Source organism: Heteronotia binoei, chromosome 2, assembly GCF_032191835.1.
Source record: "Heteronotia binoei isolate CCM8104 ecotype False Entrance Well chromosome 2, APGP_CSIRO_Hbin_v1, whole genome shotgun sequence".
Taxonomy (NCBI): domain Eukaryota; kingdom Metazoa; phylum Chordata; class Lepidosauria; order Squamata; family Gekkonidae; genus Heteronotia; species Heteronotia binoei.
In genome coordinates this window covers 37337488-37365307 of record NC_083224.1, presented here as the reverse complement: position 1 = coordinate 37365307, position 27820 = coordinate 37337488, and the positions used below count along the sequence as shown (strand labels likewise).

The 27820-nt window shown below is 45.1% G+C and overlaps 1 protein-coding gene across 2 annotated transcripts in view; it reads right to left on the bottom strand.

Annotated features, from left to right (window-relative positions):
* Positions 1 to 2516: 2516 nt before the first annotated feature.
* Positions 2517 to 27820, bottom strand: part of RIPOR3 (RIPOR family member 3) — a 193980-nt gene continuing 168676 nt past the window's right edge. For both annotated transcript variants that reach the window (XM_060230799.1, XM_060230798.1), the window contains exons 15-22: positions 26734 to 26872; positions 23747 to 23882; positions 21135 to 21296; positions 19653 to 19811; positions 17325 to 17527; positions 14304 to 14387; positions 8062 to 8152; positions 2517 to 4031 (exon numbers count right to left, since the gene is read on the bottom strand). In XM_060230799.1, the coding sequence (XP_060086782.1) occupies positions 3931 to 4031; positions 8062 to 8152; positions 14304 to 14387; positions 17325 to 17527; positions 19653 to 19811; positions 21135 to 21296; positions 23747 to 23882; positions 26734 to 26872 (1075 nt within the window). In that variant the 3' untranslated portion in view covers positions 2517 to 3930. The remainder of the gene's footprint in view (positions 4032 to 8061; positions 8153 to 14303; positions 14388 to 17324; positions 17528 to 19652; positions 19812 to 21134; positions 21297 to 23746; positions 23883 to 26733; positions 26873 to 27820) is intronic.

Below are 27820 nucleotides of genomic sequence, written 5' to 3'. Positions count from 1 at the left end.
GAGTCTCAGTGGACCATACACTGAACATGTGTTAGCAGTGTGATGTGGTAGCTAAAAAGGCAAATGTAATTTTGGGTTGTATGAACAAAAGTACAGTATCCAGATCACGTGAAGTTACAGTATCACTTTACTCTCTGGTTAGTCCTCACCTATAATGTTGCATTCAGTTTTGGGCACCACAGTTTAAGGATACAGGCAAGCTGGAATGCATCCAGAGGGGCAATGAAGATGTTGAGGGGTCTGGAGACCAAGTCCTATGAGGAAAGGTTGAAGGAGCTGGAGAGGAGACAGCTGAGAGGTGACATAATAACCATCTTCAAGTACCTGAAGGGCTGTCTGTAGAGGATGGTGCAGAGTTGTTTTCTGTCAGACCAGAACCAACAGGTAGAAATTAAAAGTTTTTTGCTAAACATCTGGAAGAACTTCCTGACAGAGCGGTTCCTCAGTGGAACCGCTCTGGAAGTGGTGGGCTCTCCTTCCTTGGAGGTTTTTAAACAGGCTAGACAGCCATTCTGTGAACTTAGGGAGATCATGAGGAGGGCAGGAAGGGTTGCATCAGTGCTAAGTTGCATTGGTTTTTTTGGGGGGGGGGGGTTGCCATCTTCTGGGCATGGAGCAGGTGTCACTGAGGGCGTTTGGGGGGAGGTATTTGTGAATTTCCTGCATTGTGTAGAGGGTTGGATTAGATGACCTTTGAGGTCCCTTCCAACTCTGTGATTCTATGATTACATCAAAATTTAATTCCACTAATATATTCATGGCATGCATTTATGCCTGAAGACCTTGTCAAGAGGAGCAAAGCAAACCCCCAAAAACCAAAATTGGAGGAGCTGGAGTCTGCATGTGAAAGAACCACATATGGCTCTCCTGTTGTAAAGTACCATGGGTTTACAGTATCTGCATTCTGTGAAGTCATTCTTCCACAACCCTGATTTTCTCTCCCCACCCACTCACAGATCACTTTGCCATCCTGCATGAGAAGGAAGCAGTAGTGACAAACAAAACACCTCTTGCGTTTCACCATCATGGCACTCAAGGACTGCTGCAGCCTAGTGCTAGACTGCCACTAACTGAGGTTCTACTGAGCAGAAAGCTTCTTGACTTGCAATTGTATTGTTAAACAGGCAGCTGGAAGGGGATGTGGGCTCGACTTCCCCATTCTAGCACTTTTGTCACTGAAAGAAGCAAAAGGGCACCTTAGCATGCCTCTCCCCCCACCCCAATCTTGTAATGGTCAATGCATGCAAATAAAAAGCGGTATCAGCACTGCAGAAGATAATCAGATTTTTGTCTTCATGTTGGGGAAAGGAGTAAAGATGCTAGCAGTGCTATGTTCTGCATGTTTTGTGTTGAATTTTCTTCCTGTGCCTTTGCAAGCGAGCCTGTGTTTTAAAATATATAAATGTAAACAGCATGCTCTGGTTAATACATTTATGCACATGCATGCTTATGGACCAAGGGCAGTGGTATCAATGTCGCAATCCCCTCTCTGAAAGGGGGAAATGGCTACCTTTTACTCCTCCGATTCCAAACTACTGAGTGCTGCTGGGACCATTTAACAGTGTCTCTAGAACACAGGCCAACTTGGCCAGAAGCAACATATAGCTGGGAACTGTACCCATATGGTTTTATGTGCTTATCGGAAAGGAGTGCTACTGGATTAGGCAAAACTGCAGAACCCTGCAGCCAGATGTTGCATTTCATTACAGCTGGTACTTACAAGCATGCTCTTTTCAGAGGTTCTTTTCAGCTATTACAGCTAATAACTGTTGATAGCTATATCTCCCTTCAATTTTCTCGTCTTTTTAAAATAAGAAAACCCTAAGCTAATGACCATATGTTAATTAGAAGGAATGCTATTTTAACTATCCTGTTTGCCTGGTACCTGAATGGTGCGTGCATGCCCGCACACAGCACACAAGATAGAATCAGTGTATGGTGCAGTGGTTTATGTCAGACTAGCAGGGCTTTTCTTGTAGCAGGAATTCCTTTGCATATTAGGCCACACCTCCCTGATGTAGCTAATCCTCCAAGAGCTTACAGGGGCTACTCTAAGCTCCAGGAGGATTGGCTACATCAGGGGTGTGTGGCTTAATATGCAAAGGAGTTCCTGCTACAAAAAAGCCCTGCAGACTAGCATCTGTGAGATGAAAGTTTCACTCTGTACTCTGCCATGGAAGGTCACTGAATAACATTGGACCAGTCGTTGTCTGCCTAACCCTACCTCACATGGCGTTGATAAGAAAAAAAAATGGAGGACAGAACAATGTAAATTAAAATCCCCATTGGGAAGTAAAGCAGGGTATAAATAATGAACAGAGAAAATGTTCCTGGCAGCTTACTGCTTTGCAGCTGAACGCAGGGAAGGTCAGCCATAGGAACATCGGTCATCTTGCCTTTACTTTTGACACATTGAAAAAAAACCTGCATCCCTTGCTTCCCAAACTACCTAACGTACAACACTTCACCCATGGTTTATATTTCACAGAGGTAGCCAAACTGAAGAAAAACACTGATTATGTTGCAAATGCTTTAATAAAACTAAAAAAAACCCAAACAGAATATGTAAACTAACCCCAGCAATAAATACTGAAAAAGTACAAAGCACAAAATACTGTATAAAATATATACACTGTAAGCCAAGGGCTGTGATCCAGTAATGGGAACTTGGGAACACACTTGGAACTTTCTCATTCAACCCTGGAGAAAAACACCAATGACGGCAGTGAATGCCACAGCCCTCTCTCAGCCATGTTTACTTGAATGTCTCACTGAATTTCATTATTTAAGTAAATCTGCTTAGGAGTGCAGCCGTAGATGTAAAAATAGTTCTCCACAACATCTAGATTCTTAAGCCTGGAATGAGGGCCTCAAATAGGAGTTGATGGTGTATTGCTTGCATTAGACACTGGTGCATCTACCTTTAGAAATGCATTGTATCTTTCTGCTAATAGGGCAGCGGGCCACAAATCTCTCAAGATTCCCTTTGTATATTCAGGCTCACAACATGTTTGTGTTAAGTTTCTCCCATAATGCAGCAAGAGCACCAAACAGTGGTTGCAGATTAATTTACTGTTGTGCTTTTAGAAATAGGCATTTGACAAGTTTTGGTCCAAAGATTAAATGAAGGCTATACATTTATTTCCTCTCCTTTGCCTGAAGAAGGGTGCATACTGGTCTTGGTTTGCAGCTGCTGGGGACTGGTGGTGCCAATGCCATCAAGGCACTGTCAACTTAGGTCAACCTTGTAAGGTTTTCAAGCCCAGAGGCGGGGTTTGCCATTGCCTTCCTCTGTGTTGTGACCCAGACTTTCCTAGGTGATCTGCCATCCCAATTCAAAACAGGGCCAACCCTGCTCAGCTTCTGAGACCTGAAAAGACTGGGCTATCCTGGGCCATCCAGGTCAGGGCTGATTAGCAGATTCCCACCAAGGAAAAGTCTTCCACTCAGACAGTTCTCCAGCTTGTTTTCTACACAGACGTTTTCCTGCTGCAGCACCAGATACTGCTGAGAGAATCTGTAATCTCACAGCTTTGACAGAAGCTCCTCGAATATCCTTTTCCTCGCTGGAGGGAAAAAAAATCTCATATGGAACTTCAGTGTGTTTTTTGCACGCTGCTTACTTTTATCCCACCTTTCTCCATATGGACGCACAGCAGCCTATTTTATTAAGCCAAACATACTGCAGGCTTAACATCTGTGGCTAAGCTGAAGAAGGGATAATGTGGCTATTTAATTGTCTAGATAGGAGATCAAGATTTTTTTTCTTCTTGACACTTGCCAGCAGTGATAAAATCCTGAAACTCGGTTCTGTTTCTTGTACTAAATGCTGAGCTGAGACAGCTTAACAGTGGATACAGTCTCTTCCACATGCTGGAGTGGTTCACGTAAAAGCAAGTGCAGTTTCCCTTAATGGTAAGGGAATACTGTTTAAAATACTGTGATTTCAATTTCAGCTTCTTGGTACATAGTATCCCTCAGCTCACAACAGATTTTGTCCATTTTCTCAAAAGCCAGCCGTCCTTTTTCACCTACATGGAAAGACATAAGATGGAAAATGGTGGGTAGAGTATCACCGTTTGCAGCATAAAAATCTCCCTTCCACAGGAACTCTTTCCTTGGCAGCCTGTTGCTTCCTTAAGTATATTAACCAGTTCACACAGCCATATGAAAAGAATTCATCAAGAAGAAAACATTCAGGAAACTTCAGTTGGTACAAAATGTGAGGACCAGGATGCTACTGGGGGCTATATACAAAGACCATATTACTGTACTGAAAAGCTCTGTTCTGGCTGCCTGTGTGTTTTCAGGCATTTTGGGTGTTGTAAGTGGTAGAGGGAATTTTTTCTCCCTGTCTCATAATACCAGAACTTGGGGGCACCCAATGAACTTTGGAAAATAGGTTCAGGACAGGACCAATGTTCCCTCTAAGCTGTGGAGTCTTGTTAGCAGAAATTGTACTTTGTGAGCTACTAGCAATAAAGTTGTGAGCTACTGCATAAATTAGTTTGCTTTGGGGCCATTTTTCATGAGCTAAGACAAAAATGTGGGAGCCAGAGGCCAAAAAACTGAGCTAGCTCACACTAACTCAGCTTAGAGGGAACCCTGGACAGGACATATGTCTTAGCTTTCAAAAAAGAGGATGATTCATGGAGGAGAGGCCCATCTGGCTACTAGCTGTGGTGACTGAAGGGAGCCTCCAGAGGCAGCAAACACCTGAATGATAGTGCTGGGTGGTCTCAGCCTCTGTGCCCTGCTTGTGTGGCCCTCCAGGGGTACTGGTTGGCCACTGTGTGGGATAGAATACTAAATTAGATGGACCACTGGTCTGATCCAGCAGGGCCCTTCCTGGGATCTTATGTATTTGTTCTCTGCTGCTCCAGAAGACAGGACTAGCAGATCTAATAGGCTTAAGCAGGGCTCATTTTGTAGCAGGAGCTCCTTTGCATATTAGGGCACACACCCCTGATGTAGCCAATCTTCCAAGAGCTTACAGGGCCTACTGTAAGCTCCAAGAGGATTGGCTATATCAGGGCTGTGTGCCCTAATCTTCAAAGAAGCTCCTGCTACAAAATGAGCCCTGGGCTTAAGTAATGTGCTGGGGATTTTCAGATGGACATTAGGAGAAACTTTCTAAGGGTGAGAGCCAGGGCTTTTTTTGAGCAGGAATGCACATGAACACAGTTCCAGCTGGGTTGGCATGGCAGGGGGGGGAGCTGATATGCAAATAAGTTCCTGTTGGACTTTTTTTCTACAAAGAAAGCCCTGGTGAGAGAACCTCAGCAATGGGATCAGTTACCTTCAAGCAGAGACTGGTCCAGAAAACTCTAATTCGCTACGAGGGTGGGGGGTTTGGACAGGATGGCCTACTATAGTAGGCCCCTTCAAACTCTAGGATTCCCAAGTATACAGCAGATAAAATGCATCCAAAGAATGAAAACCTTGTTTTGTCATTCCGACACCTTCATTCTCCCTGAACGGAAGGAGATTGAGACACAAGAGGGCTCGTTCCCCTTCCAGCCTTTGTCCCATCCCAAAGATAGCAGGTAGAAGGGCCAAGTGGAAACACTCGCCTCCGTCCCTGATATTGTGCAACGCCAGGTCCATAAATAATAAAACCTCAGTCCTGCAGGAGGCCACTTTTGATACGGTTGATCATCAGCTACTGACTGGCCACCTTGTCGACGTGGGGATTCAGAGGTCCGCCTTACAGTGGTTGACTTCCTTTCTCCAAGATTGGGGACAAAGGGTGGTGATAGGGAAGGAGTCATCCCAGAGGCACTCACTCACATGTGGTGTGCCTCAGGGTGCGGTTCTGTCCCCAGTGTTATTTAACATCCATATGCACCCCCTTGCCCAGATTGTCAGGAGGTATGGACTGGGTTTTCACCAATACGCAGACGACACTCAGCTCTATCTATTGATGGGTGGCCAGTCCGACTGTACCCTGGAAAATCTGGACCTGGCTCTTCAAGCCATAGCATCCTGGCTCAGGCTGAGTCGGCTGAAATTGAATTTGACAAAGATAGAGGTTCTCTATCTGAGCCGGGGTGGTCCAAGGGAAGGCGTCCAGCTGCCGGCTCTAGACAGGGTGCCATTAATACCGGCCCCTAAGGTCAAGAGCTTGGGTGTGCTCCTTGAGTCCTCCCTTACAATGGAGGCCCAGGTAGCAGCCACTATTAGATCCGCCTTTTTTCATCTTTGGCAGGTGCGGCAGCTAGCTCCTTTTCTGGAGCACAATGACTTAGCAATGGTGATCCATGCTATGGTCATCTCAAGAATAGATCACTGTGATGCTCTCTACATGGGGCTACCCTTGACGCTGACTCGGAAACTACAGTTAGTGCAGAATGCTGCGGCACAGCTGTTAATGAGGCTCCCTCGATAGGAGCACATTCATCCAGTGCTGAAAGAGCTGCACTGGCTACCTATTGTGTACCGAATCCGTTTCAAGGTGTTGGTATTGACCTTTAAAGCCCTTTATGGTCAGGGACCTGTTTATCTGTGGGACCGCCTTTCCCCATATATCCCCCAGAGAGCACTGCATTCAGGGACAAAAAATCTGCTGTCCACCCCTGCACCAAAGGAGGCCAGGTTGCGTTTGACACGAGCCAGGGCCTTCTTGGTGGCAGCGCCAGAGTTATGGAATGCTCTCCCGGAAGCCATAAGGGCCCTGTGGGACCTTCCTACATTCCACAGGGCCTGTAAGACCGAATTGTTTCGACAGGCCTTCGATGCTTAAACTGAGAGAGAGCTGCCACCTGACATCAGCTAGAGTTCCCGGTGACCAACCGTCTGAAAAGCAGAACCACAAACATAGTAATGGTACAGCACCATGGAATAGTTTTTAAATTTTAATTGTATTAATGTTTTATAGATTTTATTGACTTATTGTTTTAAATCGTGTAAACGACTGTTGTAAGCCGCCCTGAGTCCGCTTGCGGAGAGGGCGGGATAAAAGTCTAATGTAAATAAATAAATAAATAAATAAATAAAATTCATTCTTTCTTGCCTCTAGTTATTTGCACATCTAGTTATTTGCACAGCATGATGTGGATGGACTGGGTACAGCAGAGCTGGTTCAGGACCAAATTTTCCATCGGGGAAGGGAACTTTCATGCTTTCCCCTCCCACTTCAGCCCACTGCTCTCCATGAAATGCTGCTCTGGGAGAGCAGAGGATGCTGAAGAATTATGTCAGGTCTGCAGGAGGAAGGGGGGAAATCAGTGGATATTGACAGCTTAGCCTGCATCCAACCCATGGAGTTAACTTGTGCATTTGATGATAAGAATTCTGGAGTAATATACCCTTCACACTGCAGGCTTCTGCAAGAGGGTCATAGGCTTAGATCAGCCAGATTTTTTCCTCAGGTGAGACGACATCCACCCACAGAGTGCACCATTCCCACTTTCCCCTTTTTGCAAGCAGTCCCAAATGGCCTCTGAAATTCTGTTCCTGGAGGGTAGGTTTTGGGGAGGCATTTTAGGTTGCCAAAGAGGGCGGGGGGCATGAAATTAGCTCCACACAGGTGGAAATCCTTCCATCTGAGGAAAAACTGCAGTGGCTAAACCATAATTTTAAATTTAAATGACATTAAGAACTCATCGCCTGTGGAGTGCTAGCAAACTACGCCAGAGAGCTGGAAGCTACAACTGCCTCCTGAATCCTGGGCTACAGTCCAGGATGACAATGTTAGAAAATCTACATCCTCATTCTGAGCAATGTGGGAATCAGCTCTCAGCAGATCTTTGGATGTTACTCATTGAAAGCAGGGTGCAGTACAGACCTCCTGCTTGCAGTTTTAGTTCCAAAGGAAGAAATTGGCCACTTTCCTGGCAAAACAGGTTGGATCTCTGACATTCTCAGATAGGACAAGCAATGAAAGGAGACTCTGAAGTACCTACTGTAAGCAGTACATACCATATTTTTATTTTATTTTTATTTTATTATATTTATATCCCACCCTCCCCTATCGGGCTCCGGGCAGCTAACAACAGTTAATATGAAGTATATACTATTCTACTACAACCAAAATAAGTGCAGAACCATTAAAACATTTACCGAATGAGAGAGTCGTTTCTCTGGCAGTGTTCCGTACTTCCTCTGTCTCGGACAGGCATAGGCTGGCAATTTGTTCTATGCTTTCGATACCCTGTTTTAGAGAAGAGAAAAGAAACCACTGTTTAATCACTGCAAACCATCTCATCACATTGACATTGCAAAGAGCTCTGGATAGAGCAAAGAAGTGCTACAAGCGTGACGTTTGTGGTTTAGCAGCTGGGGGAGTTGCTGAAAACTTCTGAGTTCGTGTGAAGGGCTGAAGGTGAAGGTGATTGAAGGTGATTGTTGCTGATGGATTAGGAATGGCTGTGTTCCCCACCCTCTTTGCATTATTAAGCTGCGCCTTGCCAGAGAGCTAAAGGGCTTTTGGCCTGTGGCTCTTAGCCTCCCCAAATTCCTTGTGTTCCCAATAAGCTAAGTAGACTCTCCAGCCGGGGAGCCACATAAACAAACAGGGGACTGTATATTTTTAAAAAGCTATGAAAGTAGAATGCCAGCAGGGGGATGGGGGCTTTCCAGTGTTTTGCATTGAGTGTCACATGTATGACTATCTGCCCACAGGACAGAAGTCTTGGGTGTGTTCTCGATGCAAGGAGCTCCTGGTCCTCAGGGAATGAGTTTGTACCCTTGAGGCCAAGGTGACTGACCTGGAGAAGCAGAGATGGTCAGTTAGGCACTTGGAGAAGACCCTTGGGGAAGTGTTAGATGACCATATGGTGACTTGCCTGCCTGGTGCGAAGGTAGCGGACATTACGCGTGTAGTAGATAGGCTGATAGACTGTGCTGAGAAGGAACCAGTGGTCGTGGTACATGTTGGCACCAACGATGTGGGGAAATGCAGTCGTGAGGTCCTGGAGGAAAAATTTAGGCTGCTAGGCAGGAGACTTAAGGCCAGGACCTCCAAGGTAGCCTTCTCAGAAGTGCTACCTGTTCCACGTGCAGGGCTGGAGAAACAGGCACAAATTAGAAGTCTCAATGTGTGGATGAGACGATGGTGTAAGGAGGAAGGGTTTAAGTTTGTTAGGCACTGGGATGCTTTCTGGAACAAGCGGGAGCTGTACAAAAAAGACAGTCTCCACTTGTCCCCGGATGGAACCAGGCTACTGGCACTTAAAATCAAAAAAGTGGCAGAACAGTTTTTAAACTAAATTTTGGGGGAAAGCTGATAGGAGATGAAATGTCTCTGGTTCGGGAGGACTCATCTCAAAGAGATGAAGGGTTAGCTGTTACTTTTCTACCAGGTAATGGATCAGAGTTGTCCACTGAGATGGTGACAAACAGAATGGACTGCCTGCCAGAGTCTCAAGGCGGCAGGAGGAAGGTGGCGGGCCTAGCTTGCCTGGGAAATTATAGATGTTTGTACACAAATGCTAGAAGTGTTCAAAGTAAAATTGGTGAGTTGGAATGTTTAGTGTTGGGAGAAAACATAGACATTGTGGGAATTTCAGAAACTTGGTGGAATGAGGAGAATCAGTGGGACACGGTGATTCCTGGATATAAGTTATATTGGAAGGATAGAAAGGGAAGGGTTGAAGGTGGGGTGGCTCTGTATGTCAGAGAGGGCATATGGTCCAGTAAGACTGAGGTCAGAGAATTAGATTCCCTTCTAAAAATGCTTTGGGTTGAAATAGAGGGCCCAAAAGGAAATTTAACTATGGGAAATTGTTATCGTCCACCAAATCAAAAGAGAGAGGACAACTATAATATGATGGAAGGCTTAAAGATAGTGGCTAGATGTGTCATCATCGGTGATTTTTAACTACCCGCAGATTGATTGGGTCAATATGTGTTCTGGTCGAGAGAAAGAGATTGAGTTTCTAGATGCTCTCAATGATTGTACTATGGAGCAGACGGTCTCTGAACCTACCAGGGGTGGGGTGATCCTGGATTTGGTCCTAAGTAATGCCCAAGACTTGGTGAGAGATGTAAAAGTGATTGCACCGCTTGGGAGCAATGACCATAACGTTATTGATTTCACCATTTGTATAAATTGAGAGTTGCCCCAAAAGACTGGCACAACCAGGTTTAACTTTAAAAGGGGTAAATTCTCTGAGATGAGGAGGCATGTGAAGAGGAAACTGAAAGGAAAGGTAAATAAAGTCAAAACCCTTGGGGAAGTGCAAAGTAATGCACATTAGGGCCAAGAATCCCAGCTACAAATACAAGTTGATGGGGTGTGAACTGGCAGAGACTGACCATGAGAGATCTTGGGGTCATGGTAGATAACTCACTGAAAATGTCAAGACAGTGTGCGATTGCAATAAAAAAGGACAATGCCATGCTGGGAATTATTTGGAAGGGAATTGAAAACAAATCAGCCAGTATCATAATGCCCCTGTATAAATTGATGCTGCGGTCTCATTTGGAGTACTGTGTGCAATTCTGGTCATTGCACTTCAAAAAGGATAATATAGCATTGGAAAAAGTGCAGAAAAGGGCAACTAGAATGATTAAAGGTTTGGAGCACTTGCCCTATGAAGAAAGGTTAAAACGCTTGGGGCTCTTTAGCTTGGAGAAACGTCAACTGCAGGGTGACATGATAGAGGTTTACAAGATTATGCATGGGATGGAGAAGGTAGAGAAAGAAGTACTTTTCTCCCTTTCTCACAATACAAGAACTCGTGGGCATTCAATGAAATTGCTGAGCAGTCGGGTTAGAATGGATAAAAGGAGGTACTTCTTCACCCAAAGGGTGATTAACATGTGGCATTCACTGCCACAGGAGGTGGTGGCGGCTACAAGCATAGCCAGCTTCAAGAGGGGGTTAGATAAAAATATGGAGCAGCGGTCCATCAGTGGCTATTAGCCACAGTGTGTATATATATATATATATATGTGTGTGTGTGTGTGTGTGTGTGTGTGTGTGTGTGTATGTGTATATATATATATATATATATATATATATATATATATATATATATATATATATATATATAAATTTTTTGGCCACTGTGTGACACAGAGTGTTGGACTGGATGGGCCATTGGCCTGATCCAACATGGCTTCTCTTATGTTCTTATCACCCCAACATCACTATGTAAGGCCCTTGGGTAACCAAAACAAAAGAAGAGTCCAGCTTCCCCTTAAAGACAAACAGCAACTATTCCCGTGTGAGCTTTCATGAGTCGGGGCTCATTTTTTCAGCTGCCTCTAGTCTTTACGGTGCTGCCGGACTCCTGTTTATTTTGCTGCAATGTACCAACACAGATATTCCTCCAGAATTATCCTCAGCCACCCTGAGCTCATTTTTGGGGTAGGGCAGGGTATAAATGAGAAAAGCAAATAAATAAATTATGCTGGATAACCAACCAGAGTCCTGGATGCCACAAGCAGTGAAGGTTCATGATACTCATGAAGAGAAACCACAGAGCCTGCAGGCCCAGCTAAGGCATCGAGCTTTGCCTGCCTTCCAGTTTGTGTAACCAATACTGGATTTCTGCTTGCTCCCCAAAAGCAAAACCAGACCAATATACCAAGAGATCAAGGCACAGAGTATGTACTGAAATGCCTACTAGATCAACGAATCATAGAGTTGGAAAGGACTTCCAGGGTCATCTAGTCCAACCCCCTGTACACAATGCAGGAAATTCACAAATGCCTCCCCTACACACATACATCCCCAGTGAGCCTTGTTCCTTGCCCAGAAGATGGCAAAAACCTCCAGGATCCCTTGCCAAACTAGCCTGGAGAAAAATCGCTTCCTGACCCTAAAGTGTCAATCAGCATTTCCCTGGGTGTGTAAGAAAGGGCTATGAGAACTAAGCACTGCTTCCTGCTCTCCCTCTCATAATCTGCCTAGTTCACAGGATCTTCATTGCTGTCTGATGACCATTTAGCAGAGCCCACCACCCCCTGAGGAAGCCTGTTCCACTGAGGAATCGCTCTAACTGTCAGGAAGTTCTTCCTAATGTTTAGCCGGAAACACTTTTGATTTAATTTCAACTCATTGGTTCTGGTCTGGAATAGCATCATAATACAAAGAGACTGGCCCCCAGTAGATAGAAACCCAGAGCTGGAAGGACTCCCAAGGATCATCTAGTCCAACCCCCTGCACAGTGGAGGAAATTCACAGCTCCCTCTCCCCTACCCACCCCCAGTGACCCTTGCTCTGTGCCCAGGTTGTATGCAACTGCAATATATTAAATCAACACAATATTTAATATATTGCAACTGCAATATATTAAATCAACACAAACTAAAGCTAGATTCCCAGCTGTACAGAGAATTTTACAAAGGATTAGAGAGGGTTACAGGAGATTACAGAGGCATAATCCACCAGGATCATCCACCTAAGCCCCCTCTAACAAGCAGGCCTGTGTTGCAGCATGTTCCAGTGATGCTCTTTCTTTCAGTGGGGTTTCTGCTTGAGTAGTCATGATTCTAAGCACATAAAGCTCCATGGGTATGTGTGAGAGACTAGAAATGTTCCTGCATATTGCATAATGCTTAGACAAGTTCCCTAAGAGGAATATTTTTGCAGCAAAAAACCCCAAAACACATATACACAGGGCGAGCCCTGCCACTAGGCAAACTAGGCAATTGTCTAGGGCGCTGACCTAGACAATTGCACCCCCACGTGACTCAGTGATGTTATCACTGCGGGGGTGGGGAGGTACCAGAAGTTAGCTTTGCCTAGAGAGCCAGATAGTCTAGGGCTTGCCCTGCATAGACACATTAATGAATTAGCTGGAGAACATTAGAGCTGACTGGTCATTAACTATCCATCCCAGCAGACCCCTGGCGCAAGCAGAGTGTAGCAGCCAGATACTAGGGCTTCCATGTGGCTGAAAGGGTGACAGTTTCCATCCATGCCTGACACGGTGTGCCTTGTCCCAGGGAACTTGCTTATTTACTCCATTTACAGCCCACTTTTCTCTCCCCAAGTGCTTTATAACATAATTCTCTGCTTCCCTAATTCTCTAATTCTCTGCTTCCCCGAGTGCTTTATAACATCATTCTCTGCTTCTCTATTTTATCTTCACAACACAACCATGTGAGGCAGACTAGGTTGAGAGTGTGTGCCTGGCCCAAGGCCACCCAGCAAGCTTCGAAAACAGAGTGAGCATTCAGACCTGGGTCTCCCTGATCCTGGTCTGATATTCCAAATACTACACCATCCTGACTTATTTATTTATTTATTTATTTATTTGGGATTTCTATCCCGCCCTTCCCACGAATGGCTCAGGGCGGCTTCCAACAATTAATCAAACTTAAAATTAAACAATTTCAAATGTAAAACAGTTAAATAGTTAAACAGTTAAAACATTAAAACAAAGTAATTCAGTTTCCATCAGGTAATTCAGTTTCCCAGCTGAGCCGCTTCTCAGCTCTTTCTTTCTTTCTTTCTTTCTTTCTTTCTTTCTTTCTTTCTTTCTTTCTTTCTTTCTTTCTTTCTTTCTTTCTTTCTTTCTTTCTTTCTTTCTTTCCTTCCTTCCTTCCTTCCTTCCTTCCTTCCTTCCTTCCTTCCTTCCTTCCTTCCTTCCTTCCTTCCTTCCGCTTTGCTGCTGCTTTTTTTTTTCATGGTATTTTTCAATTCAGGTCTATTGGATCCCAAAAATTCAGGATTTCTGAAAACTCCCAGAGCTGAATACCAGTATTGAGATCAAGATTTTTTCAGGAATTCTGAAATTTTTTCATGTCCGGTAGACCTGAACTGAAAAATACCATGGGAAAAAACCTGCACAATCCAATTCTGACTGGCAGGCATAGCTATGCCACTAGCTTCTGCAGCTTGCTGGAACAGTTGCCACTGATCTCCTCAGTGAGTGGCAGTGGAAAGATCTGTTTGCCTGTCTGCTGGTGTTCAAACGCCATCTTACCTAGGGCCAGTTCCAGGTTCTAGTGGGCTCTGGGCAGAGTGTTCCCAGGGCTACCATCAGGCCTCTTGCTCGTGCCCTCCCTCCCTCCCACCCATCCACCTGCACACCCCTAATTTGCCTGTGTGCCCCACCAGAAACCCTGGGCCCTGGTCAGATGCCCCCCCCCCAGAATATGCTGACACCAACCCTGATCCCACCCCTTCCCAACAGTAGCCAGCTGCTTTCCATTCCCCTCAGCTGACCCTGTAAGAATGAAAGCAAAAACAAGGATGTTGGCATTTTGCCTTCTGGGTTTTGCTTATTTATTTTATTTTTATATCCTTGCTATGTTTCGAAGATCCCATTTTCGTGACTATTGCCCCCTCTGCTGGATACATGTGAAACACAACCGACCATTTCCCCGAAGAACTTTCAAACACTTACTCTGAGGTTTTTGAGGGCCAGGCATGCAGCTTGCTGTAATTTTGTGTCATCATTATTTAAAACATCCGTGTAAAAAAGAAGTGCCTGGAAAACACAATGAGACATCCAGTTCACAGTTAACTGATTCTCAAAAAAGTCCTAATGTCAAGGCCAGAACCTACAGTCCCAAAGGACACAACCAGATCTGGTTACCCCGTCACTAGCCTCCTGTCATCAATGAAACTGTGTTTCAGGCAGGTGCTAGGAAGGGCCAAAGCAGGATCGAATGGGAACTATGGGAAGGGTTGGGGAGCGCAACAGTGGTTACATTATCAGACTAGGATCTCAAAGACCCATATCTGAATCCCCACTTGTGCCTGGGTGACCTGGGGCCAATCACATACCATATTTATCTCACAGGAAGTGATGTCATCACACCAGTGATGACCAGGTGATGCGCTGGTATTTGGGCAAAAACTTTATGATAGTGTTCTAGTGGGTGACCTGAGGCCACTCACACATGTTTAGCCTAGCCTAACTTGCAGGGTGTGACAGTAAGGTATGGGTTAACGGAAAACCAAGGACGCACAGAGCCTGCGTCAGGTGACCTGAGGGTGGGGGCCAGAGTACTCACAACTCTCAGTGAGTGAGTGAGAGATTGTCAGCTAAGGGCTAAGGAGAAGTAGTTAGTGCCTGACAGAGCCAGAGAGAGTTGGTGCCTGTCAGAATCTGAGAGAGTTGGTCTTGAAAGGAGCTGAGACAGTAGCTAAGGAGAATCTTTGTGAGAAGAAAAGCTGACTGCTAGCTCTATAAAAACAAGGGGCTGTGTGTGACTAAAAGGAGAGTCACTGTGAAGACCTGAGCGGTCACAGACACTTATATACATCTCTTAAGATCTAGAGAGGTGGTTGAGGGAACAGATGTGGGTCTAAGAGTCTGAAGGGCTGGGAGTAGAGGCTCCAGTCGACTGGAGAGACCTGGCACATCATACCCAAGAGGCCAGCCTATACTAGGGGTGGAGAGTGTATTATATAGGAACTGTGAACCTGAGAGACCTAAGAAAAAGAAGATATTAGAAAGCCTGAAACAACTGAGCAACTTGTTAACTGTACGAGATTCTTTGTAGCCCATGTAAATATCTCCCATATCCCCAGTTGAAGACTTTGTGTTTAATTAAAGATCTGCGGTTTATTTTAAAGTTCTCTGGTGCCTATATTTTTGGGATAACTATCCAAGCTGCTGTGGTCCCCTACGAATTGAACTAAATATCCATCTGAAAGCAAAAACCCCGAAGAGTCTAAGATAGAGAAATCCATATCATACCCACCCCTTGATTTTTATATAGTCCTGAGGAAAAAGTTTTAAAGGAAGAACTGAGGAGAAAGAGGGGCTGGGGTAGCTGTAAACAGCACATAGAAGCGATCCAGTGGGACTGTGAGGCGGGTGCTGTTATACAGGGCGATTGATGTGAGGATAAAATGGAGGCAGGAAGAACTAGGATATTCATGGGGAGAAATGTGGGGTATATATATCTAAATTAATACATTTTTAGCTGACTATGTTGAAATGAACAGCTCAATTTGAGTCCAAAAGCACCTCAAAGACCAACAAGGTTCTTGGAGTTTAAGTTTTTGAGAGTCAAAGCTCTGACAAAGCTCTACCGCAGACCAACATGGCTACCCTCTGAAATTAATTTAGCTTTTTAGCATAGGACCATCACTCCACATCAAAATGTTCCCCCATCCAAATATATCCTGCCATAGTAAACCAGTTGCTGTTTCTTGGGTGATTTTCTCTTTAGAATTCTGTCAAGCAACCAGCATCTATCTATACATTTTTTTTTCTAAGAAGCTCAGGATGTCACACTAACATCCAAAAAGCCAGAAAAAAAATCTTGCCAGGCTCCATTCGTGACCTGTCAGATTCTACCCAGACTTAATTCCCTTCCTCTCAGTTTTGCCACTGAGTCTGTCTGCTCTGGCCTTTGCCACACAGGCCCCATAAGAACATAAGCCCAGCTAGATCAGAACGGTGTTCCATCTGCTCTAGCATCCTGTCTCTCACACAGTGGCCAACCTACTGGAGGGCCAGCAACAAGGCAAACAGGTTGAGGCATTCCCCTGATGTTGCTTCCTGGCACTGACATTCAGAGGTTCACTGCCACTGAATGTGAAGGTTCCCTTTAATCACCATGGCTAGTAGCTGCTGATAGACCTGTCCTTCATGAATTCTGCATTTTAATCACTCGTGTAACGAAGTATTCACTTTTGTCCATCCTGTATCTACTATCCATCAGCTTTTCTCCTTCCACTATCTCTACCCTGCCCCCAAAGCAGCAATTTTTGCAATCAACTCTTGTTCTGGGCTTGGTCAAGGTTCCCGCCCCCCCAATGCCATGCAATCCAAAGCTGGTCAACTTAGAATCCTACTCAGGTATATTCAGCAGGGCTTACTCCCAGGAAGACAACCTTAGGATTGCACTAAGTGTCCCAAGGGCTTAGAATGATTAAATTACATTAACTTTGTTTGCCATTGCAAGACACTCATCTTTAGTTTAGAACACCTGATTTACTGAATAGCACACTGTTCCACTAAGTATTGATCTGCAAGCAAAATACTGTCTTTATTTTCTACCCCACCCTTCCTCCAAGGGCAGCACACACTGTTTCCTCTTCCCACAACTTTATTCTCAAAAAACCCAGTGAGGTAGGTGAGGCTGAGTAAGAGTGACTTGCCCAAGTTTACCCAGCGAGCTTCTGTGACAAAATGGGAATTTGAACCTGGGTTTCCTACATCCAAGTCCAACACACTAACCACTACATCACACTGTCTCTTGCAGGTGTTCAAATGCCTTTAATTCCCATTCAGAATTTGGGGGTTGCCTATAACTGGGGAAGGCAATGGCAAACCACCCCGTAAAAAGTCTGCCATGAAAACATAGTGATGCGACGTCACCCCTGGGTCAGAAATGACTGGTGCTTGCACAGGGGACTACCTTTACCTTTTATAAAGACACTGCCAGCAGAAAGAGGCAATTCATACCTTTTCCCTGAAGTTCCTGTTGGCTGCTGCACGCAAGAGGCAGGATACAGCTGCTTTGCCAACACGATGGTTTTCATCCAGCTGCAGAAGAGCCAGTAGTTGCAAGGTCTGTGGCAGGGGCACCAGCTGCCTCAGTCGTTTCCCTTTCAGTTTCTTTATTTTCTTCATCCTCCCGGGATGCTTCAAGTCCTCAATTAACAGCACTAGAAGTGGAAGAGCCACAAATTTTTTGAAAAGTGAATTTCATTCAGGTGTCTCCCCTCAACTGCGCAGAGGGTTGCCAGACATGCCCGCCCTCTGGTAGAGGCGGGGATCTCCCTCCAACAGGCCCTGGCCCCCAGCTGCTAATCAGCTGGCCAGCAGGGGGACTTACCAGTAGAAGGAGGAACATCCAGGCCATGTTGCTCATTTCACACAGGAAGTGATGTCATCATACCAGTGATGTCCAGATGATGCTCTGGTATTTGAACAAAAAATTTTTAAGGTAGAAACTGTTTTCACCTTAGCATTTTTGCCCAAATACGAGCATCACCCAGACATCACAGTGTGATGATGTCATTTCCTGCACAACCCTGGCAATGTGGTTTGGGCTTTCCTCTTTCTCTTAGTAAGTCCCCCCATCCCCTTCCAGTTGCCAGGAGGGACCTAGCAACCCTAGCTGGACAGCCACTGAGACATATCATTGAACAGTGCCAATTAAGTAGTTAAAATTGCATGTTCATATGAACCTTTGAAGTCACTTTAGACAGAGTTGGATGCCCCAATTTAGACATAATGCAAAAGGATGGGGTTTTTAAACCATGGCTATTTTATGAACACCCTTACAAGGCAAGGCTAGCCCAAGCTTGTCATATCTTGGAAGCTAAGCAGTGTTGGCCCTGGTTAGCACTTGGATGGGAGACTACCAAGGAAGTCCAGAGCTGCTACGAAGAGCCAGGCAATGACAAACCACCTCAGACTGTTTCTTGCCTTGAGAGCCCTATGGGATCACCATAGGTTGACTGTGACTTGTCAGCACTTTCCGCCACCAATTTGTGAAACCAGAATTCAGCTCACAGACACATGAGGACATCACTGGAGAACAAGCAAGGATTAAGCCAGAACGTATGCATTCAGGCATCACACAAAACCACAGTACAGTAGTCAGCAGGATGGCCCACATCCAGACAGTCACTCTAAACATCAGGCTGAATTCAGTGATCCATCAGCAGAAGGTGCAGACAGTCATGGCTTTGTCTCTGCCTCTCGGCTTCCAGTTTGGGATTCTAGCTGGGCTGACGTCCCCTGAATAAGGGGAACTTAATTTTCTGTTCAGGGTAGTAAAAAGCAGACAGTCATGGCTTTCTCCCACATTCCCCTCTCTCCATCAGTCCTTCTCAACCTGCCATTGGCCCCACTGCAGCATTCTGACCCATCTGGCTTTACTCCACACAGGTCCTATGACCACAAGCAGGGCTTTTTTGGTAGCAGGAACTCATATGCATAATAGGCTACACGTCTCTGATGGAGCCAATCCTCCAAGAGCTTACAGTAGGCCCTGTAAGAACAGCCCTCTAAGCTCTTGGAGGATTGGCTAAAGGAGATTGTGAGCTGCTCTGAGACTCTTCGGAGTGGAGGGCGGGATATAAATCCAATATCTTCTTCTTCATCACCTTCTATGATGCAAAGGAGTTCCTGCTACAAAAAAAGCCCTGAATTAATCTAAGACTGGAAATGGCTGCTGGAGTAGGGGGATGCAAGAAAGCACTGTGATTCTTGCATCTGCTGATCACTGGGTCCAACCTACTGTTAGTTTAATGGTTTTGTGCAATGTCTGAACTGAACCCATTGGTCCACCGGGTCCAGCATTGTCTACTCTGACCAGGAGCAGCTCTCTAAGGTCACAGGAAGAGACAGGTTATTTCCCTAACCTTGTTACCTGAGACTGAACAGGCCTGCAAAGTAAGCTACTATCTTCACCCATCCTGTTTAGTTTCCAGAGCAAGAGAATGAATACAAATGCCAGTTGACTACAGTGTACATATAATCACATGGTACCGGTGGTTATCCATACTGTTTTGACAAGCAGTGAGAATATCATTCATCCATCCTTTCATCACATAGAGCAGGGGTGGCCAACGGTAGCTCTTCAGATATTTTTTGCCTACAACCCCCATCAGCCCAACCAACATGGCCAATGGCTGGGGCTGATGGGAGTTGTAGGCAAAAAACATCTGGAGAGCTACCATTGGCCACCCTTGACATAGAGGATGGTGTCTGGGAGGTAATCCAACTTGTAACTGCCCCAGCATCGCCAACCAAATCCTAAAGTTGACTCCACTCACTTACCTTCTTTAGCAAATCTGGCCAAATATTTATCCAAATCCCTCACACGGTGTTTCTCTAGGTAGCTGTAAAACTGGAATAACGTCACAGAGTCAGGTGGGAGATCTTCTGGAGGAAATAACAGGCTCCCACCCACTATCTGCTCCAGGAACATCTGCAATACTGAAGGAGAATGCAGAGAAAATCTAGCTAAAGCGTTTATTTAAAAAAAACTGGGGCTTTTTAAAATCAAAGACTGCATTTAGAGAATGCTTAAGACTTGATTGGTTCACCCAAATAAGAGGTGCCCCTATTCCTCCATGAGATCCTATATTCAAATGCATATTTGCCAGCGACAACCCAAACAACTTGGCTGCTTGCACAAGGATAGCCGAAGCTAATTTCCAAGCCTTCATAATCAAAAGGAAGTATCTGAGAACACCAGAGAGCTAATGTGGCACAGATGCAAAAGACTGAGCTGTGACAGAGGAAATTTTGGGCTCAGATCTTGCCTCTGCCATGAATTCAGACAGGCACTTCCCTCTCTATCCTTCAGCACTTGAGCTGCAAAACAGAAATAAAAATTCTGACCTCCCTAGCAGGATTCTTCCAGGGATCATGCATGCAAACCTTCTTAAACTACTCAGAAAGCTTAAACGGTAAATTGGGTTATTAAGCCCCAACCTGGATGGCCCAAGCTAGCCCGATCTTGTCAGCTCTCAGAATGTAAGCGGGGTCAGTCCTGATTGACCCAGTCAGCCAGGGCTTTTTTGGTAGCAAAAGCCCAGCAGGAACTCATTTGCATATTAGGCCACACACCCCGGTGCAATCCCCAGCATCTGTTTAAAGGGATCAAGCAGGACATGATGTGACAAGACCTCCACTTGAGGCACTGGAGAGCCACTGCCAGTCTGAGTAGACAATACTGCCCCTAATGGACTGAAGACCTGACTCAGAATAAAGGCAGCTACAAGGGTGCCCAACCTTCCTGATTTGCACAGTCACTGTGTTGTACAAGCAGGGACAATGCTTGTGTTCACTGTGTGTGTATACACTTGCTACTTGTTAACATGAACCCTGAAAAATTCAACAGACAGTTTGCATGTACTAAAGCTGTACACATGTGGCAAATATGTGTTGTTTCCCTAATTTGCATGCTTTCTAGGAGTTTCATGCATTGCATGCACTTCCAATATGCACAGTAGGGAGGTTTCTGGTGCCTGGGGTTGCAACATCTGATAAGTACTATCATTGCATAAAGAAAATAAACATCAACCTTTCCTGTGTCAGTGGATAATTTAAGCATTTCACGCCTTTGGATCTATTCAGGTCCAAAGCTGCTGCCAAAATACAGGAAATTCCTGCTGGTCTGAACTTCTGTTTTCTGAACAACTCTGTTATGTCTACAGCAAGTCCCACATTCGTTTTAAAAATAAACAGGGGACAATCTCAGTCCAGTGTAATAATACCATCAAGTGTCTTTTGTGCCAAGAAGCAGACAAGTACCTTTTTCTAGGTGTCCCGGATACTTCTCTTTTGTCCTAAACATCAATATATATTTCAGCGGGTTCCAAAATCTCTCCACTGGGCACAGCAAGATGCTTCCCCGCTCAGTACACTCACTCCAGATCTTCAGGCAATGCTTCTGCTTTTTAGCTTTCTGGATAACTGCAGAAGAAAGATTTTTTTTTTGAAAGTTAGCAAAGGTGCAGGAACCTCTTTTCAGTGGAAAGTGAAATACCAGATGGCACGGCTGAGATGGAGCCAATGCAAGTCTGTATATATTTGCGCGCACATACGCATATGGAGGGGAATGTATCAGTGGCTGCCCAATTATGCCATTTGCTTGTTCCTAAATTCAGAAGGAGCCCAGTCCAAAGCCCTTTGCATCATCTGGCCTCTGCCTTCTTGCAAGTCAAGAGTCTCAAATGACTTCATGAGACAAAAGTTTATGTAGGAAATTAATACACAGATTGTCCACTGCTTCCTTTCCATTTTGTACCCAAGGGAGATGTGGGAGGCTATCCAAAGTGGTAGATCCATTTGTGGGAGGCAGTTGTAGTCAAAGGCTACAGAGGATTTCCTCCCCAGTTAAATGCATTACCATAGCCTACTCACACTGTGTGCCATAACATGTTTTATACTGTGAGCCGCCCTGAGCCTGCTTCGGTGGGGAGGGCGGGATATAAATTGAATCAAATAAATAAATAAATAACATGCAAAAAAAAAGTATTAGGTGTTCTGCAAAGCCTGAAATTATCCTAATGATCAGTGTTCCTGAACAGACATTTGCCCAATGAGCAGGCTTCTTCGTTTTTGTTCATTTACATGACTTTCCTATTGTTTAGCATCAAGTAACTACACAATGACAACTAGGTTTCTTCTTGTTCTATGCATACTACTAAGGATCTTGTATCTTCCTCTTAAGAAAGTGGTTTGGCTTATTTGTCCAAACCAGGGTATGTTTTTTTGTAGCAGGAACTCCTTTGCAGATTAGCTAGGCCACACACCCTGATGTAGCCAAGCCTCTAAGGCAGGGGTGGTCAACTGTAGCTCTCCAGATGTTTTTTGCCCACAACTCCCATCAGCCCCAGCCATTGGCCATGCTGGCTGGGGCTGTTGGGAGTCGTAGGCAAAAAACATCTGGAGAGCTACCGTTGGCCACCCCTGCTCTAAGGGCTTAGAGGGCTCTTAGTACAGGGCCTACTCTAAGCTCCAGAAGGATTGGCTACATCAGGGGGATGTGGCCTAACATGAAAAGGAGTTCTACAAAAAAAAAGCCCTGGCCCAAACCATTCTGAGCAGTCTCACTAGATGCTTACTAATCAAGAAGGACTTCAGTCATTGCGCATTTAGCCCCCCCCCCCCCTTTTCCCTGGCACTCTATAGTTTGAATAAATGAACCACTCTATAGTCTGGATGCTCCAGAAGGTGGTATAGTATAGCCCGATCCTGTCAGAGGCTGAAGCCTTGGCGTATTGCTGGTTGAGGCCTCCTGGCATATTTCTGGGCTGCTCCCTTGGCTTCGCAGCTTCCAGCAAACCCAGCCATCCTTGATCTCTTTGGTTGGCTTCCCTGCCGCAACATTCTTCAGTCTTCTTGGCTGTATTGGACTCCTACACTGCTCTTCTTGCTACAGCTGGCCCTGGGACACCTCTGACAGAGTGGAGGAGGAGAACGAGGAGGAGGAGAAGAAGAAGAAGGTGGTGGTGGTGATGATATTGAATTTATATCCCGCCCTCCACTCCAAATCTCAGAGTCTCAGAGCTGTTACAGTCATCTTTATCTTCTTCCCCACAACAGACACCCTGTGAGGTGGGTGGGCCTGAGAGAGCTCTCCCAGAATCTGCCCTTTCAAGGACAACTCTGTAAGAGCTATGGCTGACTCAAGGCCATTCCAGCAGTGAAGGAGTGGGGAATCAAACTCAGTTCTCCCAGATAAGAGTCCACACACTTAACCACTACACCAAACTGGCTCTGGACAGACAAACAGACCACTCTATGGTTTGGATAAATGGACCATTTTCTAGATGGATCGATGGGTAAAGGATTATGTAAGAACTGAAGGAGGATGGCCAGAGATAATTTCACATAGGGTTGCCAGTTCTGAGTTGGGAAATATCTGGAGATTCAGGGATGGTGCTTGGGAGGGTGGAATTTGAGGAGGACGGGGACCTCAGCTGGGTATAATGCTATACAGTCCATGCTCCAAAAGAGCCATTTTCTCCAGAGGAACTGATCTCTGTAGACTGCAGATAAGTTGTAACTGGAGGCTGACAACCCTTGGGAGAGTCAGTTTGGTGTAGAGGTTAAGTATGCGGATTCTTATCTAGGAGAACTGGGTTTGATTCTCTACTCCTCCATTTGCAGCTGCTGGAATGGCCTTGGGTCAGCCATAGCTCTCACCAGAGTTGTCCTTGAAAGGGTAGCTTCTGGGAGAGCTCTCTCTCAGCCCCACCCACCTCACACGGTGTCTGTTGTGGTGGAAGAAGATAAAGGAGATTGCAAGCCGCTCTGAGACTCTGAAATTTGGAGTGGAGGGCGGGATATTAATCCAATATCTTCTTCTTCTTCTTCTTCTTCTTCACATCTCTGATTTTACGCAGCACGTGACTTACTCTCTTCAACAGATGTCAAGTTCCGTGGCACAGGAGCAGCCAGCGCCGAGACAATTTCCAGCACACATTTCTGTCGTGACACCTCTTCCAAAAGGCTCTTCTGGACAATCGGAGCTAAGTTTGGTGCAATGAGTTTCTGGAGGGCAGGAGGAAGAAAACCATACTTCTGCTTAGTATCTCAGAACTTGCCAAGTTCAGCTGGACATGGTCCAAAGGTTCCCCAGGGCCAGCAGGGAGAACACCTGCCTCCTGTCTCTCTGACGGAACACATATTGTCAACCGCAACCCAACAGCTGTGAGCTAATTGCATTTAGTGACCCCTGGTTATGAATAAAACTACTTCCTTCCTTTTGAAATCTCTACATGCTGATAACTGGCTGCCAAAATTACAAACGCAGAAAAATGCACACAGATAATATAATACGGCTGTTCCTGCACTGAAGCTAGAAGCCAATTCAAATGTTACGGTCCCACTGCAAGCAGTATCGAAACAGGGCTCACACGTGGCAGCAACCTACGGGGAATCTGTAATACCTGCAAACATTCAACCATTCAGTTGGGATTCTTCTCCACACCAGTATGTGCATTCATCCTAACTTATATAGTAGAAAAATACACTTCCCAGGGAACCACAAGTATCCGGAACTCCCAACAAATAATAAACACACGGGGTAACCCCATAATGTGTGAAACAGTTCTGAAGTTACTTGGGGAGTTAGGAAATAATAAAAAGGGACTGGCATGTGTGACAGGAGAATGCGTGCCAGCGAGAGAGGCAGCACCAGTAGCGGGCGCCATGGCAGGATAAGTGTTTAAGAAATTTCTTCCACTCTTTGACCAGGGCCTTGTCGAAAGATGTGCAGCTGAGACCGTCACCAAAGGCGGCATCATGCTCCCAGAGAAATTGCAAGGGAAAGTGCTGCAGGCCACAGTGGTGGCAGTTGGGTCAAGCTCTAAAGGAAAGGTGGAAACCATCAGCCAGTTAGTGTAAAACAGGGGCCGCCAAACTGTGGCTCAGGAGCTACATGTGGCTGTTTCACACATATTGTGTGGCTTTCAAAGCCCCCACCGCCCTGTCAGCTGGCTTGGAGAAGGCATTTCTCTCTTTAAATCACTTCTCCAAGTCAAGTCAGCTGGCAGCTTAGAGAATGCAGTTATAGTTGCTTTCTTTCCACCCTCTGTCCCCCATCTATTTTTTTATTTCCTTCCTTTCTTCCTGTCTTGCAGTTCTCAAACACCTGACATTCATGTCTCGCAGCTCTCAAACATCTGATGTTTATTCTGTGTGGTTCTTAAGTTAAGCAAATTTGGCCACCCCTGGTATAAAAGTTGGTGAGAAAGTTTTACTGCTAGAATATGCTGGCAAAAGGTGGTATTGGGTGACAAGAACTATTTCATCTTCCAAGTCTGTGATATTCTTGGGAAGTACATCGACTGAACTGTTCCTGTTGCCACAATATTATGAAGCTGTCATTCTGTCAGCATGCTCAATGGATTTTTTTCCCCATCATGTAAATAATGTCCTTATTTTCTAATAAATATGAAGTCTCTCGGATAAGAATTTTATATGACCTATAAATAAAATGTGTGTAGTCCAATAAAAAACAAAGGAAATAGTAAAAAGGATGCCTTGAGGAGGGAAGTTGGCATGGTATAGCTGATTACATCAGATCTCAGCAGCTAAGCTCCTGAGCCACAGTTTGGCGGCCCCTGTTTTACACTACTTGGATGGGAGACCTCCAAGGAAAACTGCACAGGAAGGTAAAGGCAAACCACCTCTGCTCATCTCTTCCTTGAACCCTCTGGACCTGGGATCACCATGCGGGTTGTGATTTGACTAGACGCTGGAAGCTCAGCAGGGTCAGCCCAGGTTAGTCCTTGGATGGAGGACCACCAAGGAAATCCAGGGTTGCTACACATAGGCAGGCAATGGCAAACCATCTCTCTTAATCTGTTGCCTTGAAAACCCTGTAGGGTCACCATAACCTGGCTGCAACTTGACAACCCTTTCCACCACTAGTTAAGGAAGAAGAATTGTCTGGGCTGAGCAGAGACACAAGCGATGCAGCAACTTCTGTAGAAGTTTTGGTTTTGCTAATAAACCTTGCTGAATGTGAAGCTGTACTCCAGTTACCTGACACCCAGTTCACTCAAAGGGTGGAATTCACTGCCACAGGAGGTGGTGGCGGCCACAAGCACGGCCACCTTCAAGAGGGGTTTAGATAAAAATATGGTGCAGAGGTCCATCAGTGGCTATTAGCCACAGTGTGTGTGTGTGTGTGTGTGTGTGTGTGTATTCCTATTTCCTATTTTATATATATATATAAAAATTTTGCCACTGTGTGACACAGAGTGTTGGACTGGATGGGCCATTGGCCTGATCTAACATGGCTGTTCTTATGTTCTTATGACACAGAACCATTTCTTGAAATGAACGATTTTAACTCAAAGGTACCTTTTCTGTACGGTACTTCCTCTTTTGCTTTGATGCCTAATGCTAGTTTCTCTAGGGAAGCTAATAATTTGGATCCCATGATCCACTGATGGTGTTAGGCTGCCCTCTTTGGGCCAGGTTGCACATGTTCATGCAATGCTCGGGGGGGGGGGGGGACAAAGAATCTTACAAGCATGTGCAACAGTCCTAAAACAGCAGCCTAAAACATATGGCTTTTCAGCCAAATGTTGCTCAGTACAGAACCAAATATGGCTCTCTAAAAAAGAAAATCAAATCCTACCGCTATATAATATGTAGTATAATAGAATAACTGCTGTGTGAAGGGAAAGGTTGGCAAAGATTCCTATGGGACTAAAGGGCTTCTCAGAGAGGTTTTTACTATTTCCAGTAATCCAAGTGCAGAGCATGCACAGATTTGTTTCGAGATGCTAAAACAACAGTGGCAGATGCTCCTCTGTATATTCAGTACCAACATGGCTGCAAGACCTCATTCTGTGCAAAGAAAGCTCACTGAAATGTGGTTTTTACCCACCTGTAGAAGAGCTTTGCAGAACTGCAGATGAACATTCAGAAGTGCGTCTAGGTCATCACTCCCTGTGGTTAACTCTTCATTTCCTGCTTTAGCATCATAGCCCAGGGAATGAAATGTGCCATCGTTGTACGTGCTGGTGCTAAAAGAAAAAGATATATAGTTAATAGTACAGTATGCAGAGCAGGACCAACAGAAAACAGAGGATTCAATCCTATGAAGAAGGTCCACATGTGCCAGACATCCTCTGTCATAGAGCTCACTTGTGCAGGGGCTTGATCTTGCACCAACAGAAGTGTTAGCGGAAGAATTTGTGAGCTCTGCCACAGAAGATGTCTGGCACAAATCAAACTTGTTGATGGGATCCAAGCCTATAAATAAGTAAATAAGCCAATGTTATAATTTTCTTTACATTAGGATAGACAACAGACAGTAACTGCATTCAGATATCACGCACAATTTCCTATTTATTTGCAATAAGAACTGGTTTATTCTGGGACTCTTTATTCACTCCCCCAAGCTCTTGCGCATGGATCCAAAATTAATAGCTTCCTAGTTTAACAGTTCTACTGTCTAATTACATTTTGTTGTGACATCCAAACAGCGGTGCTCTACCAAATTGCAGCTTTCTCCTTTTCTACAGACAAGAGATTCTAAAGCAGAATTAAATCCTGCTTTAGAGTCCTGCTCTGCAGGAAAAGAAGAAATGGCAAATGTCTTGAAGTGTCCAGCCATGGCAACAAACTGCATTTCCTTTCTGCAAAATGAAATCTAAAAATATTTAAGGTCTACAAATAAAGTCTACTGGCTGCAAACAGCATTCATTTGGCCTCCATAAGAAACAGGGCCTTTTCTGTTCTAGCCCCAGTAGGTAGACCCTCCTATGAAAAATATACACGGTCCCCTCTAAGCTGTCCCTCTGAAAATGAGTTACAACTTCTTTATTTTTAACATGTTTGCTTGCTAGACCAGGATTGATTTCCCACTAGCCTTATGCTGCTCTCCACGGGGCTTCCGTCAGATTTCACACTATCTGCCCCAGGGCTGCAACTAACTTCACCTTTTTCATGCAGCAAACAGAAACTGGTTT